This window comes from Microcaecilia unicolor, chromosome 4, assembly GCF_901765095.1.
Source record: "Microcaecilia unicolor chromosome 4, aMicUni1.1, whole genome shotgun sequence".
Lineage (NCBI taxonomy): Eukaryota > Metazoa > Chordata > Amphibia > Gymnophiona > Siphonopidae > Microcaecilia > Microcaecilia unicolor.
In genome coordinates this window covers 215,122,162-215,138,074 of record NC_044034.1, presented here as the reverse complement: position 1 = coordinate 215,138,074, position 15,913 = coordinate 215,122,162, and the positions used below count along the sequence as shown (strand labels likewise).

Sequence of the window (15,913 nt, the reverse complement as noted above, 5' to 3'; positions counted from 1 at the left end):
CTTACAGCTCTGACATCATGTACTGAAAGCTCTAGGAACTGGTCCAGCCAGCCAGCAATCCTGCATTTTCACTTAGGATTTGCTGGAAATCAAGAGCACACCGGAAAACAAAAACCTTGGTTTCCTTCTCCAGGTTTTTTTTTTTGTTAATCAAGTCAAATTTTTTTGAAGCAACAGCAGCTTGAAAATGAAACCCTAAAATAATCATAGCATGAAAAAAAAAAAAGACATGTCTCTAGCACTGACCACAATATCCGTTCTTTCTGCTGAAGGAAATGAAACTTGCAGGCATTCAGAGAGCACAAAGGCAATACACTCGCACGCCTACACACACACACATACTGCACAGAAACACATCAACCCCAGAAGCTGCTGCAGCAACACTGCAAGGTGAGAGGCAAAGAGGAGAGATGTCTGACTGCGAAGAATCCCCCAGCAGCCTGGAACGAGCCCCAGAGAAGCCCGAAGGGGAGGATGACAGGTACTGTACACCGGCTCCTCTCTTCGGCTGTCATTTTAGAAACCTGGCTTCTGTGAGCCACCTGCAGTTGTCTGAGTTTAGCTGTGGGGTGGGGACTGCTTTTTCTGACTAGGTATTGTCAAGGATTGTGACAGATCACTCACAGGTCTGAGCCAGGGTGAAAGCTGACCCTGATTTGTCCTTGACACATCTCCGCTGAAACGGCAGCCGGTCACATCCACTGCCATGGCATAGATGATGATCCTGTCAGATGGGACAGGGGGTTGGCAGATGTGCAGCCATCTTTGGGATGGATAAGCGGCTGGAAGTACACTTACGTACTTGTGAAATGGGTTTCAGACGGGATTTTAATGCAGCTCATTGTGTTAGAGACAAGTCAGTTTGCAGTTAAAGACTGGTGTCTGAACTGAACTCACTGAGCCCTCATTTCGCTTCAGAAGCGAAACAAGGGCTGTGATGAATCTGCATCAACAAGTGAATGGGATGGGGAGGGAAGAAGCAGGATCAAGAGCTTAAAGAGAAAAGTGAAGGAAGGTTATCTGGGATCCTCCTAGTGAGAAAGAATTGAGTGCTAGTGCCGGAACTCGGAGATGTGGGCTTCTCAGTTCGGTGTCAGGTAAAACACAATCAGCTTAAGCTTATTCAAGGTTAGCTGCCTAATAAAACATCAAATGTGTTGTTTTAATAGCAAAGGAAATCACATCCAAGATGGTAGGCACATGCAACAGGCAAGAAGATTATATGACTGATGACTGCAGTAGTCACAGTGCCTAAAAACCCCACCCCATCTTTGTCAGATAGAACCTGCCTGCGCCATGCTGAGCGCGGGAGCTTTGAGTCAAATCAACCCACCAGCACTCTGCAAATAATTCAGCTGCATGCCAGATCTCCTTCCTGCTGAGGGACATTATGATGTTCGGTTGGTCCTAACCAACAAAATGAATCCTTTTAAAATAATTCATGGAGGAAGCGCAGTGAGACCGTGACAGATCGTTCGTTCTGTGATCAGAGGATCCATGAGGCTTTCATTTTTCTGGAATGATCCAAGGAGAATTGCACAGTATGGGCGACAGTAACTGAAGGCTTTCCCCGCTGGCAGAAAGGAGAGGGTGATAAAAGAAATCTTCTTAATTCAGGCCCCGGGTTTTGCACAGCACGTGGGAGAAAAGTTCTATATTTAAAAGCATACATGAACTAAAAACTCACAGACCAGTATGGATAAAGCCTGAACGCGGGCAGATGAATTTTGGCAGAGGAAACATTTGGTATTGTAGAGCAGGGGCACATACAACCAGTCAGGTTTTCAGGCTATCCACAATGAATATGCGTGAGATAGATTTGCTTACAAAAGGAAGCATTGCATTCAGATCTATCTTATGTATATTCGTAGTGGATAGCCTGAAAACTGACTGGTTGGGCGTGCACTGGGTGAGAACCACTGGGACAATGGTAAAATTAGTTTTTGTGTAGTGTTAGGTGGATGTTAAAATCAGGATGGAGAATAAAGTCCTCACTGGCAGCATGACTGGGGGAGGTTGGAGGATCTGACTGCTTTCCTGTGCTCCTGCTACTTGCAGAAGATGTGACTATTACAATCAGCCTGGCCCTTGACCATTAGGGATTGTGCTGCATATGCCTGTATGAATATTCTGCAGCTGGGGGAGCCCCAGAGATGTCATGTTACTCAGTTCCAGGCTGGCAATTTTGGAATAGTCCTGGATTTCTGACCACCCCATCCTGTTGCATTATGGGACTTGCAGCACTGATTTCAATGCACAGGATCAGCAATTACAAATCCCATGGTGCTTTGGGATGTAAGTAGAAAACCAGGACTGGCCAAAAGTTTCTAGCCTGGAACTGGCATATCTGGAGCCCTGGCCTGATACACGACATGTCGCATGAGCTTGTCTTTGTGTGTAATTCTTCAGTTGCATGTAATTATAATAACAATAAAAATAGCCAATTGGTGTCAACCTACTACCAGTACCTCTTATCATTTCTAAAGCGCTACTAGACATACGCAGTGCTGTACTCTTGAACATGAAGAGACAGTCCCTGCTCGACAGAGCTTACAATCTAATTAGGACAGACAAACAGGACAAACAAGAGATAAGGGAATATTAAAGCGAGGATGATAAAATAAGGGTTCTGAACAAGTGAATAAGGGTTAGGAGTTAAAAGCAGCATCAAAAAGGTGGGCTTTTAGCTTAGATTTGAAGACGGCCAGAGATGGAGCTTGACGTACCGGCTGAGGAAGTCTATTCCAGGCATATGGTGCAGCAAGATAAAAGGAACAGAGTCTGGAGTAGACTGGACTAGAACGTGCACTGCCAGGAAAATCCTTATTTAAGCCATTCTCAACCCAGTCCTCAGAGCACACCTTTTCTCATCAGGTTTTCAGGATATTCACAATGAATATTCATGAGTTAGATTTGCATGCATTTGAGGCAGTGCATGCAAATCTAACTCATGCATATTCATTGTGGATATCCTGAAAACCCAATGGGACAAGGTGTACCCTGAGGACTGGGTTGGGAATGGAAGCCTTATTTAGTGGTAACGAGGTATACATTTCTGATGCATTTTTCATTCAGTGTTAAAGTGTTCACTCACCTTTCAGTGTTAATAGTGTGTGCTGCTGGTGTGCTTATCATTCAATGGTAAAAGGTTGTATATTGCTAGTGCATTTATCATTTAGTGCTAACAAGGTGTGTGCAGCCTCTGCACACTGTATGCTGCAGCTGGTGTGTTCATCATTTAGTATTAAACACAATGTGCATTGCTTATGTTCTCTTCATTACCACAGTGTACACTGCTGGCATGCTCCTCATTCATTTTTTAAAAATTCCTTATGGTATACACTCAGGAGCTTTTCTCGTTCAGTGTTAGCATGGTGTTCACTGCCAGGGTGCTCTTCATTCAGTATTAACATGGTGCATGCTGCTTGTCTGCTCATCATTCTGTGTTAACATGGTGTACACTGTTGGTACAATCTTCATTCAGTTGTAACATTGTGTATGCTGCCAATGTGCTCATCATTTCATTGTTAACATTGTGTAGGCTGCTTGTATGCTCTTCATTCAGTGTTAACATGGTGTACATTGCCAGTGTACTCATGATTTTTTCTTAACATGTTGCACTGTTGGTACAATCTTCATTCAGTGATAACACAGTGTATGCTACCGGTTCAGTGTTAGCATGGTACACGCTGACTGTGTGCTCTTCATTCAGTTTTCTATCACAAGAAAATCCCAACACCCAGAGTATCTCAATCAAAAGCACACTGCATAACTTCATACATCACTTAAATCAGAGCTTCTATTCTGGGTCCTGTGTATAGCAAGACAAATTAGAATAGCCTGGAAAGGGCTTTGCTAGCAGCTTCAGTAGTTGGAACCTAAGGATAATTAATGTCAGGCAGACTTCTATGGTCTGTGTCCCATGTATGGCAAGATGGACCGGGATTGGCTGGTGTGGACTTTGACGGCAACTCCAGTAGTTGGGACGTAAGGACAGTGTGAGTGGATTTCTACAGTTTGTGTCCCGAAAATGGCAAAGAAAGATCAGGATCAGGTGTACTCATGGTTGAATCATGAAATGATTCAGTGTGACTGTTGAGCAAACTGAATGGACCATTTAGGTCTTTATCTGCTGTCATCTACTATGTTACTGTGTTAACATGGTGTATGTTACATAAGTACATAAGTATTGCCATACTGGGAAAGGTCCATCAAGCCCAGCATCCTGTTTCCAACAGTGGCCAATCCAGGTCACAAATACCTGGCAAGATCCCAAAAAAGTACAAAATCTTTTATACTGCTTATCCCAGAAACAGTGGATTTTCCCCAAGTCCATTTAATAATGGTCTATGGACTTTTCCTTTAGGAAGCTGTCCAAACCCTTTTTAAACTCCGCTAAGCTAACCGCCTTTACTACATTCTCTGGCAACGAATTCCAGAGTTTAATTACACGTTGAGTGAAGAAAAATGTTCTCTGATTCGTTTTAAATTTACTAGCTTCATTGCATTCCCCCTAGTCCTAGTATTTTTGGAAAGCGTAAACAGACGCTTCACATCTACCCGTTCCACTCTACTCATTATTTTATAGACCTCTATCATATCTCCCCTCAGCCACCTTTTCTCCAAGCTGAAGAGCCCTAGCCACTTTAGCCTTTCCTCATGGGAAGTTGTCCCATCCCTTTTATCATTTTCATTGCCCTTTTCTAATTCCACTATATCTTTTTTGAGATGCAGTGACCAGAATTGAACACAATATTCGAGGTGTGGTCTTTGCCTTCTTCATTTAGTGTTAGGATGATGTACATTGTTGATATGCTCTCGTTTCCATACAGTGTTACCATTGTGGATATTATCAGTTTACTCTTCATTCAGTGTCAATATGCTGTATGCTGTCAATATGTTCATTGTTCAGTGTTAATGTGGTGTACATTATCTGTGCTTCATTCATTGTTAGTTCCGTGAATGCTGTCAATATGTTCATTGTTTGGTGTTAACATGGGGCTTGTTATTTGTGCAGTCTTTACTCATTGTCAACGTTATGTACACTGTTGATATGCTCAACATGTTAACATTGTGTGCATTATCTGTGCACTTATCATTGAGTGCCAACATGGTGTACACTGTTGATATTCTCATCATTCAGTGCTTGGTGTATATTGTCTCTGCACTCTACATCCAGTGTTACTATGGTGTACAATGCCAGTGTGCAATTCTGGTCACCAGTTCTCCAAAAAGATATAGCCGAATTAGAAAAGGTAGAGCGAGGGATGACAAAAATGATAAAGAGGATGGGATGACTTCCCTATGAGGAAAGGCTAAAGCGGCTAGGGCTCTTCAGCTTGGAGAAGAGATGACTGAGGGGAGATATGATAGAGGCCTATAAGATACTGAGTAGAGTGGAACGGGTAGACGTGAATTGCTTGTTTACTCTTTCCAAAAATACAAGGACTCGGGGGCATGCAATGAAGCTACAAAGTAGTAAATTTAAAACAAAGAGGAGAAAATGTTTCTTCACTCAACGTGCAATTAAACTCTGGAATTCATTGCCAGAGAATGTGGTAAAAGCAGTTAGCTTAGCAGGGTTTAAAAAAGGTTTGGATAATGTCCTAAAAGAAAAGTCCATAAGCCAATAAGATGGACTTGGGAAAATCCACTTCTTATTTCTAGGATAAGCAGCATGATATCTATTTTACTATTGCCAGGTACTTGTGACCTGGATTGGCTACTGTTGGAAACAGGACACTGGGCTTGATGGACCTTAGTCTGTCTCACTATGGCAACGCTTATGTTCTTATGTTCTCATCATTGTATACATTATCTGTGCACTTTTTGTCCAGTGTTACTATGATATGTACTGCTAGTGTTCTCTTCATTCATTGTTAACACACTGTACTTTCGATATGTACAATGTTCAGTGTTACTCCATAATGTACCTATTTCAAATTTAAGACAAATAGCCAATATACTGGTTAATCTAGTCCTGTTTTCTCCTATTGCATGCAGGGATTTGTATCACAGTTTTTTTTTTCATTGATTGTCATTAAAAAATAAGAACAAATCTGTGCATCTAATAGGACAAACCCAGGACTGGCTCAGCCTGTTGGTTGATTTGGGATGCGATGGCAATGATACCCATATTAGGCACCAGCTCTTTACTCACAGACAAGTTTCTGGAGTGTTATGGGCATGTACAGGGCTCTGTTCTAAAATGTTGCTTGGTGTCATCAATATTTCATTCACTTGTGTTGCATTTCTGCCTAGAAAGTATCAGCACTATTTATAACAATTATGATACTCTTACAGACTCCTTAAATATGCTAATTAGGCTCTGCATTTGTTTCTAGTATATCCCAGGTCACCCTTATAGGGTTTTGCTGCTCTTCTTTCTCCAGAGAGAATGATAAGTATTTCTATTTCTAAGTGTGTGATGCAAATATGAATCTGAAGGACTGCCCTCCCATGTAGGAATGTGGACACGGTGGACCTTTGGTTTTCTTTCACACTGCATAACTATGTTACGTGTCAGAGCTTTCACAGGAAATTTATGGAGAGACCATGTTTTAATCTTTCACTGAAGGCACTGTTGTCAGGGAAGGTTTCTGAAGGGAAAATGGTAATATTTGGAGGATAAAGGTGTGTATGTGGTGGTGGTGGGGGGGGGGGGGGGGCGGCTGGGATTGATAGCATGGAATGGTGCTACTAATTGGGTTTCTGCCAGGTGCTTGTGACTTGAATTGGCCACTGTTGGAAGCAGAATACTGGGCTAGATGGACCATTGGTCTGTCCCAGTATGGCTATTCTTATGTTCCCACTTCCTCTCCCCTCGGCCGCCTTTTCTCCAAGCTGAAGAGCCCTAGCTGCTTTAGCCTTTCCTCATAGGGAAGTTGTCCCATCCCCTTTATCATTTTCGTTGCCCTTCTCTGCACCTTTTCTAATTCCACTATATCTTTTTTGAGATGCGGTGAATAGAATTGAACACAATATTCGAGGTGCGGTCGCTCCATGGAGCGATACAAAGGCATTATAACATCCTCATTTTTGTTTTCCATTCCTTTCCTAATAATACCCAACATTCTATTTGCTTTCTTAGCCGCAGCAGCACACTGAACAGAAGGTTTCAACGTATCCTCAACGACGACACCTAGATCCCTTTCTTGGTCCATGACTCCTAATGTGGAACCTTGCATGATGTAGCTATAATTCAGGTTCCTCTTTCCCACATGCATCACATTGCACTTGCTCACATTAAACATCATCTGCCATTTAGACGCCCAGTCTCCCAGTCTCGTAAGGTCCTCTTGTAATTTTTCACAATCCTCCCACGATTTAACGACTTTGAATAACTTTGTGTCATCAGCAAATTTAATTACCTCACTAGTTACTCCCATCTCTAGGTCATTTATAAATATGTTAAAAAGCAGCTGTCCCAGCACAGACCCCTGGGGAACCCCACTAACTACACTTCTCCATTGAGAATACTGACCATTTAACCCTACTTTCTGTTTTCTATCTTTTAACGAGTTTTTAATTCACAATAGAACACTACCTCCTATCCCATGACTCTCCAATTTCCTCTGGAGTCTTTCATGAGGTACTTTGTCAAACACCTTCTGAAAATCCAGATACACAATATCAACCGGCTCACCTTTATCCACATGTTTGTTCACCCCTTTAAAGAAATGTAGTAGATTGGTGAGGCAAGATTTCCTTTCACTAAATCCATGTTGACTTTGTCTCATTAATCCATGCCTTTGAATATACTCTGTAATTTTGTTCTTAATAATAGTCTCTACCATTTTGCCCGGCACCGACTCACCGGTCTATAATTTGCCGGATCTCCTCTGGAACCTTTTTAAAAAATCGGCGTTACATTGGCCACCCTCCAGTCTTCCGGTACCACGCTCGATTTTAAGGATAAATTACATATTACTAACAATAGCTCCGCAAGCTCATTTTTCAGTTCTATCAGTACTCTAGAATGAATACCATCCGGTCCAGAAGATTTGCTACTCTTCAGTTTGTAGAACTGCCTCATTACATCCTCCAGGTTTACAGAGAATTCATTAAGTGTCTCCGACTCGTCATCTTCAAATACCATTTCCGGCACCGGTATCCCACCCAAATCTTCCTCGGTGAAGACCGAAGCAAAGAATTCATTTAATCTCTCCGCTACGGCTTTGTCTTCCCTGATCGCTCCTTTTACCCCTTGGTCATCTAGCGGTCCAACCGATTCTTTTGCCGGCTTCCTGCTTTTAATATACCTAAAAAAATTTTACTATGTGTTTTTGCCTCCAACGCAATCTTTTTTTCGAAGTCCCTCTTAGCCTTCCTTATCAGCGCTTTGGATTTGACTTGACATTCCTTATGTTGTTTCTTATTATTTTCAGTCGGTTCCTTCTTCCAGTTTCTGAAGGATTTTCTTTTAGCTCTAATAGCTTCCTTCACCTCACTTTTTAACCATTCCAGCTGTCATTTGGTCTTCTGTCCTCCTTTTTTAATATGCGGAATATATTTGGCCTGGGCTTCCAGGATGGTGTTTTTGAACAGCATCCACGCCTGATGTAAATTGTTGACCCTCGCAGCCGCTCCTCTAAGTTTTTTTTTCACCGTTCTTCTCATTTTATCATATTCTCCTTTTTTAAAGTTAAACGCTAATGTATTTGATTTCCTATGTATACTTACTTCAAAGCTAATATCAAATCCGATCATATTATGATCACTGTTACCAAGCGGCTCCAGCACCATTACCTCCTGCACGAGATCATGCGCTCCACTAAGGACTGGTCTAGAATTTTTCCTTCTCTCGTCGGCTCCTATACCAGCTGCTCCAAAAAGCTGTCCTTGATTTCATCACGGAATTTTACCTCCCTAGCATGCTCCGATGTTATGTTTACCCAGTCAATATCGGGTAATTGAAATCACCCATTATTATTGTGTTGCCCAGTTTGTCGGCGTCCCTAATTTCCTTTAACATTTCACAATAAGGATTTTTTCCCCCAGTGGAAGGTCACCTCTGATGGTCTGTTAAACTACAATACATAATTGTTTTAATTTTATGTAGCGATAATGTTTTGTGTGGATTATATCAGGAACTGCATAATTTAAGATTTGATAGTGGTGAGGCACTTACCCCCTGCTACAGTGATATTCAAGATAAGTAATTTGAACTTTTGGAGTATATATATATATATATATATATATATATATATATATATATATATATATACATTAAATTACTTATTGTAACTTGTTTCTACACTTTGTGATGTAGTTATGATAAAGTTATAAAATTTATATGAATCAAAAAATTGCAAAAATTAAGAAGGAAGTCGGACTGATGACAAAATAAGGTGTTTTCACCTACTTTCACATAAAGTTTTTTTTCCCCCCCAGTGGAAGGTCACCTCTGATGGTCCTTTAAACTACAATACATAATTGCTTTAATTTTATGCAGCAATAATATTTTGAGAGGACTTCCTTAATGCAAGCCATAGTTTAGGTGGGTTGGCCTCTATTTTAGTGCTGTGTGACTGCAGGTTTAAAGTAGTTTGAAGTGGTGTTTTTAACTAGATATAAAACATATGGAATCCAGGAAACAGCAGGGTTGGCTCTTTCACGGACGGGCAGCCACAGCTGGAATGGGTGCGGCTGGGACATGGTAGTGTGGCCGCCCAAATCTTCTTTGTGCTGTTGCAAACAAAAATGCAGAAGTTGTTTCAGGGCCCAGTTTGCTCATGTGACCCTGTTCCTGATTTCACATCCAGGCCCTCTTTGCTCTTACTCCACACCCTGATTTCCTCACCCTGGTACAACTGTACTGGAAGAGATACAGGAAGGAAGGTAGCTGCTGATGGAGAAACTGATTTTATGCTGATGTGTACAATGTACTGTCGAAGCCACATTTTTGCTGCCTTCCAGCACTGTCGCCCACTTGACAAGTCCAAGATTGAAAGGATAGAAAATAACATGCTAGATCTGAGAATATTCTTTGTGGTTTCTACTAAAGCACTTTTACACTACGTCAACCTCTTCTCCACTGCCAGCTTTAAGTCTTTTGCTTCCTATTTTTCAGATCTATTTTAGCTCTTTCTATATTTGGTAGGGAAATTTAAGAGAGGACTCCCACACGGGAGACTCAATAAAACAAAAAGTCACAAACAAGACAGCAGTGGGAAAAGGGATGGGGCGACCAGTTGGAACTGTGCTCAGTTTGGTGCATTTTGGTTGGACCCCTGGGGAGCAGAGCAAAAGGGCAGCAGGAAATTACTGGGATCCTGCTAGACCACAGCCAGAGTTTAATGCACAAGTATGGGTTCTGTACAGAGCTGCCGAGAGACTGAACCGGGGCAGGGCTGTCACCACCGTACCCGTGGATTGCGGCCAGCCCCCCACAATCGTCGGTGCTGCCCCCCCCCGATCACTGCCAAAATACCCTGTTGGCTGGTGGGGATCCAGAGGCCCTGCCAGCAGACGTCTTCCTCCAGCGCTGCTCTTCTGCCGATTGCTGCCCCTGCGGCTGCTTTTTCTCTCAGGGCATGCTCGGATTCAAAACTGAGCATGCGCCCTGGGAGGAAAAGCCGCTGCTCAGCTGGGCAGAAGAGCAGCACTGGAGTTGCTACTCCGGGTCCTCCCCAGCTGCCAAGGCGGCCCGGCCACAGCACTGGAGCTTTATCTCTCCTGCTCCTGTCGGGACGCGATCACTCAGGTCCCAGCAGGAGCAGGAGAGAGAGAGAGACCCACGGCGCTGGGCCCCCCTTGGAGGCCCGGGGAATTTTGCCCCCCCTCTTGGTGGTCCTGGTCTGGCTTTCAAAAACATATCAAGAAGTTGGAGAAGTTAAAGAAAAAAACAAACAAGGGAGAATTAGGGAGAAAGCAGATGACCTAGTCGTTAGAGTAGTACTGGGATTCCCAAACCTGTCCTGGGGGAATTCCAGCCAAAGTGGAGTTCCCACCACAGTCGGTGGTGGAGTCTATAGCCAAACACGTTTGTTTGAAAATTAAATGTTTTCTATATAAGTCACAGTTTTTATGGTTCACCAGTATAACAGCAGGGCACCGAGTTTTAGTGATCCTAGGCAGAAGTTTCTTATGCCAGTGGTAACCTTGTGAAACCCACCACAAAAAAAATTACAAATAGGGTGAAGGTGGGGTTCTGAGGCTTTTTCCTCCAGCAGTGATCTTACTCTGTAGATTTAAGTGTGTTATTGGTAAAAAAAAGTGTATGCTTCAGCTGGCATTTTTAGGAGAGGTTTCTTCCTATATGATTCAAATTGGTCTCTTCTACCCTCTGATTAATAGTGTGTAGAATATACGAGATTGAAGTTCTGGACATGCCAGAGAAGAGCACACAACTTTCCCCAAGTCAGCAGGTACTTTCCTGCTCATTTCTACTGCCTCCTCCCTGCTTCCATCTCTCTGGTGCAACATGAGTTTGTGAAACATGTGGATTGTGTCACTGTTATCCAGATTCTGTTACCCTCTTCCCCCTAGCTCATATCTATGTAAGGGTTTCATATCTATAAAGATCTGAATTATATTTCAGTCCCAGCTGACTCCTGATCATGGGTAGTATAGTTTTTGTTCTGGACTGAGCTAAGACATTTATCCATTGTTCATGCTGTACAAAATGATCAGAAAAGATGTTGACAGGGCTGTTTGTAATCCACATTCACTTCACTTTCCAAAAGATTATAGTTTTAATATAATGACCATTCAATATTTCCTCTCACCCTTGGAGTTCAGTCATTTTCATTATAGGGATTCTCTCAATCAGACCCTGACACGGATCACAACTGCTTCTAGGCTGCCTTCCACTATTACTCCTGCTGTTAGGGTTTGGATTTTCTTAATTACCATTCCAAACTCAAGCTGAATTATATTCAGTGGCAGTTGGAGTGGATTCTACCCAGAAAAATGCCACTCACCAGGGCTAACATCTGATTTTTCAGCAGAGTATCCGGATTATGTGGTGGAAAACCTTCACTGACTGCCCTGGCAGTATCTGGAGGCAGAGCTAGAATTTATCCAGATAATGTAGCTGAAAACCTTCACTGACTGCCTGACAGTATCTGGAGGCGGAGCTAGAATTTATCCAGATAATGTCACTGAAAACCTTCACTGAGTGCCTGACAGTATCTGGAGGCGGAGCTAGAATTTATCCAGATAATGTCACTGAAAACCTTCACTGAGTGCCTGACGGTATCTGGAGATGGAGCTAGAATTTATCTGGATAATGTTGCTGAACCTTCACTGAGTGCCTGACAGTATCTGGAGGTGGAGCTAGAATTTATCCAGATAATGTCACTGAAAACCTTCACTGACTGCCTGACAGTATCTGAAGGCGGAGCTAGAATTTATCTGGATAATGTCGCTGAACCTTCACTGAGTGCCCAGGTAGTATCTGGAGGCGGAGCTAGAATTTATTCAGATAATGTCGCTGAAAACCTTCACCGACTGCCCTGGCACTATCTGGAGGTGGAGCCAGAAGTTCTTTATTCTTTATTTAAATTTACTATACTGCCTAACCTGGCACACAGAACAAGGTGGTGTACAAACTAAAGAGAAAGAAAGGAAATACAATAAATAATAGGAAAGGTCAGAGATCAATCGATCTACATTCAGTCATGCTAGAATTAGGAATGGAGAGAAATAGGAGAGGAGAGGAAGGGAAAGGGAGGAAATGGGAGATGACAGAGGAGAGGGGAAAGAGGGCAAGGGGAAGCAGACAAAAAGGGGCAGCACAACTGACATAAATAGATGCTCAGACCTGAAGCATTAACACCTGCCAGAGCAGCCAGGTCATCAGTGCTGTTTCAAATGTGCCAGAGATGGTTCCCTCCTGATTTCTAATGGGAGGCAGTTCCACCAGAAAGGTGCTGTAAAAAAGAAACTGCAGTGTCAGGTCTTTTCATATTGAGCCAGTCTTGGCCCTGGGAGGACCAAGCGGTAGTCATTACTACTACTACTACTATTTAGCATTTCTATAGCGCTACAAGGCGTACGCAGCGCTGCAAGTCATTCAGGGAATGGAGTGTTTGGGCAGGTGTATAAGGTTGTTAAGATATGATGGAGAACCAAAGCATAGTGCCTTGAAAATCAGTACAAGAATTTTATAATTTATTCCATAAGCGTTCAGAAGCCAGTGATGGTTTCTCAAGAGGGGGGTGACTTGGACAGACTTGGAGGTGTGGCAGAAAAGTCAGATGGTAGTATTCTGAAGTGTTTGCAATTTGTTTAGGGTACCTTGAGGACAGCCAGAGTTGATTGTGTTATCCAGATATTGCTAATATTCAGCAACAGTAGTCAAATAACTATCCGGATAATGTCACTGAAAACCTTCACTGAGTGCCCTGGCAGTGTCTGGAGGCAGAGCTAGCATTTATCCAGATAATGTCGCTGAAAACCTTCACTGACTGCCCTAGCAGTATCTGGAGGCGGAGCTAGAATTTATCCAGATAATGTCACTGAAAACCTTCACTGAGTGCCCTGGCAGTATCTGGAGGTGGAGCTAGAATTTATCCAGATAACGTCGCTGAAAACCTTCACTGACTGCCCTGGCAGTATCTGGAGGTGGAGCTAGAATTTATCCAGATAAGGTTGCTGAAATCCTTCACAGACTGCCTGACAGTATCCGGAGGTGGAGCCAGACCCAGAATTTATCCGGATAATGTCGCTGAACCTTCACTGACTGCCCAGGCAGTGTCTGGAGGTGGAGCCAGAATTTATCTGGGTATTGTCGATATTCAGCACCATTACTCAGATAACTATCCAGATAAGTTGCTGTTTTGCTGTTCTAGTGTATCCAGGTACCAGTGCTAAATACTATCTGTTCCTTGACAACGTCCAGCACTTCTTTTTCCTGGATATTCAGTTCCAGGATTTGAGTACAGGTATAGGTGGCAGCTCTGCAAAGGCTTGAATGTTGGGAGACTCTCTCAGGTCAAGAAAAGTGAAAATTGCCCCCTCCTCTTTTTTGGGAGACTGGATTTGGCCTAGGTTTTTGAATAATGGACTCAGAGCCTAGAGACCTGGGTTGAAATCCTGCTTTTTGTCATTGAGAATTGTGACTTTGGGCACGTCACTGTCTTCCATTTCTTCAGTGGTTTTCAACCCAGTCCTCAGGGACCACCTGGCCAGGCAGGTTTTCAGGATATCCACAATGAATATGCATTAGTTAGATTTGTGTGTACCACCTTCTTGGTTCTGTATTTCTCATGCATATTTATTATGGATATCTTGAAAATCCGATTGGCAGGTGGTCCCTGAGGACTGGGTTGAAAACCACTGATTTAGACTATAAGCTTTCTGGGTCAAAGACTTGCTGTACCTCTGCATAATTTCATGTGAAATACCCTGGCTTAGGCTGTTGTATAAATGCCAAATCAGTAATAACTGTGGGGCTGCAGGTATGGGCACAATAAATCAGCACCTTTTCTTCAGTAGACACCACTGCCAATGCCAGTGTCAAGGAGAAAGGCAGGGTTGTCCAACCTCGGTTCTCGAGGGCCGCAATCTAGTTGGGTTTTCAGGATTTCCCCAATGAATACGAATGAGATCTGTTCTCACACATTGCCTCCATTGTATGCAAACAGATCTTATGCATATTCATTGGGAAAATCCGGAAAATCCCGAGGTTGGACACTCTTGAAATAAGGTTTTAAAAGGAAGTTGAAAACATCATGGAGTAGTTTTGATCTTAGTGAAACTCCTTTGCAGTGCACTAGTGTGAAGAAAGCACGAGAAACTTCTGTGGGAGTGGAGGAAGCCACTGATAAGGATAGGTGTGACGACTGCTGTTGAATTTTGTCAGCAGGTGTTTCCACATTTAGAGGTCCCTTGCACCCATTCACGGGGAAGGGATTTTGGACTTAGCTCACACCTTGTCACTAGTAACTCAAGGTGAGTTACATTTCCCTGTCTCTGGAAGGCTTATAATCCAAGGCAAAAATTTTCAACCTTTTTCATCTCGCGCCACACTTACATGGCACTAAAATTGTCAAGGCACACCTCCAAACATGGTGCAGCATTTTACTTTCTACCAGACCCCCACATAGTCCAGCATTTTACCTTCTTCCTCCCCCTACCCGATACCTCACACATGGTTCAGCATTTTACCTTCTCCCCCCTTCCACAAATACTGCAACATTTACCTTCTCTCTCCCCACCCTCTCAAATGATCCAGTATTTACCTTCTCTTCCCCCCACCCACACAAATAGTCCAACATCTCTCCCTTCTATTCCCTCTCCAGCCAACGACCAAGCATTTCTTCTTGTCTCTCTTGCCCTCCCCCCCCCCCCCCCAATATACCTTTTAAAAAGTTTTTTTGTCTGTAGTGGTCAGTAGCAGCGAGCAGCAATTCATACAGCCTGCTCATGCCAACCCCAGAGCCTTCTCTCTGATGTTTCCCCCCTATGCGGAAGCAGGAAGTTATACCAGAGAGAAGGCTCCAGGGTTGGGTGTGAGCAGGCTGTATGAATCAGTGTTCTCTGCTTGCTGCTCAACTGCTACCTACTTCTACACCTACTCAATTTCAGAAACATAACTTACAAATCCACCTACATGGCCAGATAACTACCTGGGTACCAAACGGTGGAACTCAATACCAAAGATCACAAGAAGCATCACAAACTATCTTCAATTTTGAAAAGAACTGAAAACATACCTCTTAAAACAATTCTACAACAAATAATTTAGTTATCGATGTCCATTCCGATTACTAATCATAAACCATTCATTATAAGACCCAACCAAAATGGAAACTGTAACGGTAAACCACCACTATAAGTCTCAACTAAACTGTTAAATGTAAACCAATATTGTAACTATCAACCAGAATGTAATTTGTAAGCCACTTTGAGCCGAAACTTGTTTTTGGATAACAGTGGAATACAGGAATGCATAAATAACATAAAA

At 42.8% G+C, this 15,913-nt stretch overlaps 1 protein-coding gene across 2 annotated transcripts in view; it reads left to right on the top strand.

Annotated features, from left to right (window-relative positions):
- The first annotated feature begins 310 nt into the window (after positions 1-310).
- The window catches only part of LSP1 (lymphocyte specific protein 1), a 257,446-nt gene continuing 241,843 nt past the window's right edge, over positions 311-15,913 (top strand). For both annotated transcript variants that reach the window (XM_030201230.1, XM_030201228.1), the window contains exon 1: positions 311-481. In XM_030201230.1, the coding sequence (XP_030057090.1) occupies positions 411-481 (71 nt within the window). In that variant the 5' untranslated portion in view covers positions 311-410. The remainder of the gene's footprint in view (positions 482-15,913) is intronic.